Here is a 5,668-nt window from a genome sequence, read left to right on the forward strand (position 1 = left end):
AAAAAAAAAAAAAAAGAAAAGAAAGAAAGAACAAACGAAAAGAAAAAGAAAAAACGTGCTGCTTGTGGTGGCTCACGCCCATAATCCCAGCACTTTGGGAGGCCAAGGTGGGAAGATGGCTGGAACCCAGGAGTTCAAGAGCAGCGTGGGAAACATAGCAAGATCCCATCTCTACAAAAAACTACAAAATTAGCTAGCCATGGTGGTCTGTGCCTGCAGTCCCAGCTACTCAGGAGGCTGAGGCAGGAGGATCTCTTGAGCATAGGAAGTTGAGGCTGTAGTGAGCCATGATCACGCCACTGAACTCCAGCCTGGGTGACAGAGTGAGGCTCTGTCTCCAAAAACAATGTATCTATTTAAGTCCAGTGATTCTCCGGAACTAACTGCGTTTTGCTTTTGTTCTTGTCTGACTTGCCTGGCTGGACCTGTCTGGGCGACTCCACCGTCCTCTGCCTGAATCTCTGGTGCCCGGCGACTGATGCCCATTCCTGGATGGGTCCGTAGGCCTCTCCCAGAAGAGACGGGGGTGGAATTGCTTGGCAGCCCGGTAGAAGACACATCCTGTAAGTTTCCACGTCCGCAGAAGGGCGGAAATGGGCTCAGTGCTTCCGGGTTTCAGCCCTGCCTGGGGCTGTAACTGTAGAAATGTCACAGGCCACACCGTGGGCAGAATGTTCCGTCCTGGGGTCTACGGTGGAAGTGGCTGTGGTGGGTGAGAGACACAGTGGATGATGGCGCTGTCATGAAGCCAGCACGCTGTGTTGCTGTGTGTCCCTGTGCTAGTCACTCAGCTTCTCTGTGCCTCCAATGCCTCATCTACTAAATGTAGGTAGTGAGCTTCTCGCAGAGAGGGCATGTAAGGATTAAATGAGGTGATGCCAAACGCCCTGGAGGCACAAAGTCAGCACAGCCAAGGGCACCCTGGGAGGCTCTGCTATCCAGAGCTCTAAACATATATATTTTAATGTATAATACATTATATCGGACCCAAATATATACATTTTTTAGGAGACCGGGTCATAACTTTGTCATCCAGGCTGGAGTGCAGTGGCGTGATCCTTCATTTATTTATTTATTTATTTATTTATTTATTTATTTATTTATTTTTGAGATAGAGTTTCGCTCTGTCACCCAGGCTGGAGTGCAATGGTATGATCTCGGCTCACTGTAACCTCTGCCTCCTGGACTCAAGTGATTCTCCTGCCTCAGCCTCCCAAGTAGCTGGGATTACAGGTGCCCACCACCACGACTGGCTAATTTTTGTATTTTTAGTAGAGACGGGGTTTCGTCATGTCGGCCAGGCTGGTCTCGAACTCCTGACCTCAGGTGATCCGCCCGCCTTGGCCTCCCAAAGTGCTGAGATTACAGGCGTGAGCCACCGCAGCCAGGCCAAAGTCAGGCTTTGAACTCATGTCTACCCAATGTCCAAGCGTCCATCTTTAATCTCTGAGGCAAGTGCCCCGCCCCTGCCCACAGGACAGTGGTTATAACATTCACCCCGTCAGGATGATGCCTGCTTAATTCTGCCCGCCCCCAACAATGGCATGGACACAGAAGGGAGCCTACCCTCTTCCCCATTCCTGTATGATAAAACAGCTTCCACCAGGTAGGAAAACGGGGAGGAGGTAAAAGAGAGAAAGCAAAGATTTTTTCCGTGTTTCTCATTTCCCTGCAGCTCCTCCCAACACGCTAAACTTCAACGGAGCGCATCGTAAGAGGAAGACGCTGGTGGCCCCAGATATCAACATTTCTCTGGATCAGAGTGAGGGATCCCTGCTGTCCGATGACTTCTTGGATACCCCTGATGACCTGGATATTAACGTGGATGACATCGAGACCCCCGATGAGACTGACTCGCTGGAGTTCCTGGGGAATGGCAACGAACTGGAGTGGGAAGGTAAAGTTCGGGGTCTCTCGGGGGCCTGCGGGAGGGCCTCCACCTTTCTGTCTCTGGATTCCCATAGGCTCAGAGAGTCACAAGTGGGGCAGGGGCTCTAAGCTGTCTAGCCTTAAATCCAGGAGATCAAGGCTGCAGTGAGACGTGATCATGCCACTGCACTCTAGCCTGGACAACAGAATGGGATCCTGTCTTAAAAATAAAATTTTTGCCAGGCGCGGTGGCTCACGCCTGTAATCCCAGCACTTTGGCAGGCCAAGGCGGGCGGATCACGAGGTCAGGAGATCGACCTCATGATCACAGTGGCTAACACAGTGACACCCTGTCTCTACTAAAAATACAAAAAATTAGCCGGGCGTGGTGGTGGGCGCCTGCAGTCCCAGCTACTCAGCAGGCTGAGGCAGAAGAATGGCGTGAACCCGGGAGGCGGAGCTTCCAGTGAGCCAAGATCACGCCACTGCACTCCAGCCTGGGCGACAGAGCGAGACTCCGTCTCAAAAAAAAGAATTCAGGACAATGCAGTGTCTCATGCCTGTAATCCCAGAGCTTCGGGAGGCCAGGGTAGGAGGATCGCTTAAGGCCAGGAGTTTGAGACCAGCCTGGGCAACATATCGAAACCCTATCTCTACAAAAATACAAAAATTAGCTGGGTGTGGTGGTGCCCAACTGTAGTCCCAGGTATCTGGGAGGCTGAGGCATGAGGACTGCTCTCTGTGTACCAGGCTCCTGGGAGAGTAGAACCCAGGCACGCATGTCCCGAGTGCCCTCGTGGTTTGATGAAGCAAATGCGTTCACCAGCACTGAGAAGCTCCAGGACACAGGTCCTTAACCAACAGAGCACCCTGGGAGGCCAGCAAAGGGAATGTCCAGAAAGGCTTCCTGGAGGAGGCGGCATTTGAGCCAGGCCTTGAAGCGGGAGTGGGAGAGGAAAATGGGTCAGCAGGGCAGCCAGGCGGGGAGAAGAGAAGGACGTGTGGGTCCCAGCAGCAAGGGACACGGGAGAGGGGAAGGAAGGCAGAGCGGGAGGGCGGGAGGTATCTGGACTCGCATCCATGCGACTCTTCCCCTCCTGTTTCTAGATGACACCCCCGTGGCCACCGCCAAGAACATGCCCGGGGACAGCGCAGATCTATTTGGGGATGGCACGACGGAGGACGGCGGTGCCGCCAACGGGCGCCTGTGGCGGACGGTGATCATCGGGGAGCAAGAACACCGTATAGACCTGCACATGATCCGGCCTTACATGAAAGTGGTCACCCACGGAGGTGAGACCCGCCCCTTGGCGCCCCCTTGGGGCTCCAGCCCGGCCCGTGGGGCAACAGGAGGCTCGTCAGTGCCCCTCTCTGAACCTCAGTCTCTTTGTCTGATGCACTGGGATGTTAAGCCGTCAACTCGCTTGGGGTGGACAGACTGTGGGCAAGACGTGCATGGCCAGGCAGGCGCAGTGAGGGCTCCTGAGAGTCACTGTCACTCCCCACCGAAGGCAGAGACTGGCTGAGGGGTCACTGGCTGCTGTGGCTCCGAGCCATGCCCTCCTGAGCGTGTGGGCACCGGGACGTGGTGGGTGGTGCGCAGGAAGCAGCTCAGGGCTGGGAGAGGAGTCTGACGTTGCCGACCGGCTGCCTCTCCGCAGGGTACTATGGCGAAGGCCTCAACGCCATCATCGTCTTCGCAGCCTGCTTCCTTCCAGACAGCAGCCTCCCCGACTACCACTACATCATGGAGAACCTCTTCCTGTGAGTCCCCGCCCGCCTGGGCAGCCTCGGGCCAGCTCTGACGCCTCCCTGGACGCAGGGGCACCAGGCTGCAAGGATTGTATTGTGGGCCTAGGAAGCCTGCCTGGCACCAAGGAAGGGCGTGGCGGCCACAGACCTTGATCTGAGTCCCTGCTGGCCTTGAGGCTCACAGTGGCTTTCCTTCTGGGCCACCCTGTTCTCCTCACCGTTCTCCTCCTCTTCCTCCTCACCGTCCTCCTCCTCTTCCTCCTCCTCCCCTTCTTCCTTCCCCCTCCTCCCCTTTCTTCTCCTCCTCCTCCCCCTCCCTCCTCCTCCCCTTCCTCCCTCTCCTCCTCTTCCTTTTCCTCCTCCCCTTCCTCTCTCTTCTTTTCTCCTCTTCCTCCTTTTCGTCCTCTTGTTTATCATTTACTGAGCACTTACTCTGTGGCAGCCGTGGGCTAAGCGCTTCCCATCTGCTAACACATCCCACCCTGACCACAGCCCTGTAAGGCAGACGCCATTGCCTCCCATTCTACGGGTGAGCACCCTGAGCACAGAGAGGTTGAGTCATTTGCCCAAAGACACACAGGTGTCATTTTATGATGACAGATACAGGCAATACGCACACAGCACCTGATAGCTGATATGAAGAGCTCATCAATCATGACAACTCTTATCATTGTTATTAGTAAGATTTCCATCTTCAAGCCGGGCACAAGACCTCACGTCTGTAATCCCAACACTTTGGGAGGCTGAGGTGGGAGGATCGCTTGAGTCCAGGAATTTGAGACCAACCTGGCCAACATGGTGAAACCCCATCTCTACTAAAAATACAAAAATTAGCCAGGCATATTAGCGGGCGCCTGTGGTCCCAGCTACTTGGGAGGCTGAGGCAGGAGAATCACTTGAACCCGGGAGGCGGGGGTTGCAGTGAGCCAAGATGGCACCACTGTATTCCAGCCTGGGTGACAGTACGAGACTCCGTCTCAAAAAAAAAAAAAAGGTCTAGAGACCAGCCTGGCCAACATAGTGAAACCCTGTCTCTACTAAAAATACAACAACTTAGCTGGGCTTGGTGGCAGGTGCCTTTAATCCTAGCTACTAGGGAGGCTGCAGCAGGAGAATCGCTTGAACCCGGGAAGCGGAGGTTGCAGTGAGCCAAGATCGCACCACTGCTCTCCAGCCCTGGCGACAAGAACGAAACTCCGTCTCAAAAAAAAAACAAGACTCAATAAAAGGGTAACTGCCCTAGGAGGCTGCCCGCTGACACTCATGTGGAGTGTGCTGGGATCATCCACGTCCGCTCCCACCCTGCAGTCCGCCAGGACAGCAGACAACACCAGGACCAGTGTGGCTGGCCCAGCCAGGGCAGGGGTGGAGGCAGGCGGGGTCGGCATCACAGGTGTCCTGACGCTGGACCCCTCCATGTTGGGTCCCTGCCTTCTGTGCCCCGTGAGCAGGTACGTCATCAGCAGCTTAGAGCTCCTGGTGGCTGAGGACTACATGATCGTGTACCTGAACGGCGCCACACCCCGGCGAAGGATGCCGGGGATCGGCTGGCTGAAGAAGTGCTACCAGATGATCGATCGGAGGTGAGGTGGGGATGCCTCAGGAAGCACAGCGGGGGCATGAAAATCGCACAGGGGGCCGGCCTTGGTGGCTCACACCTGGAATCCCAGCATTTCGGGAGGCTGAGGTGGGAGGGTCCCTTGAGCCCAGGAGTTTGAGACGAGCCTGGGCAACACAGCAAAACCCTGTCTCTACAGAAACACTTATAGGCTGGGCGAGGGGGCTCACACCTGTAATCCCAGCACTTTGGGAAGCCAAGGTGGGCGGATCACCTGAGGTCATGAGTTCAAGACCAGCCTGGCCAACATATAGTGAAATCCCATCTCTACTAAAAAAATTCAAAAATTAGCTGGGCGTGGTGATGAACACCTGTAGTCCCAGCTGCTTGGGAAGGTGAGGCAGGAGAATCACTTGAACCCAAGAGACGGAGTTTGCAGTGAGCCAGGATCATGCCACTGCACTCCAGCCTGGGCGACAGAGCAAGTCT

The 5,668-nt window shown here is 55.2% G+C and overlaps 1 protein-coding gene across 1 annotated transcript in view; it reads left to right on the top strand.

The window, feature by feature from the left end:
• Positions 1-5,668, top strand: part of ATCAY (ataxia, cerebellar, Cayman type) — a 44,197-nt gene that overhangs the window by 22,303 nt on the left and 16,226 nt on the right. The window contains exons 4-8 of the mRNA XM_011967345.1: positions 505-563; positions 1,676-1,897; positions 2,977-3,162; positions 3,531-3,633; positions 5,073-5,204. Coding sequence (XP_011822735.1) covers positions 505-563; positions 1,676-1,897; positions 2,977-3,162; positions 3,531-3,633; positions 5,073-5,204 — 702 coding nt within the window. The remainder of the gene's footprint in view (positions 1-504; positions 564-1,675; positions 1,898-2,976; positions 3,163-3,530; positions 3,634-5,072; positions 5,205-5,668) is intronic.

Source organism: Mandrillus leucophaeus, unplaced genomic scaffold (genome assembly GCF_000951045.1).
Source record: "Mandrillus leucophaeus isolate KB7577 unplaced genomic scaffold, Mleu.le_1.0 Scaffold8, whole genome shotgun sequence".
NCBI classification, from domain to species: Eukaryota; Metazoa; Chordata; class Mammalia; order Primates; family Cercopithecidae; genus Mandrillus; species Mandrillus leucophaeus.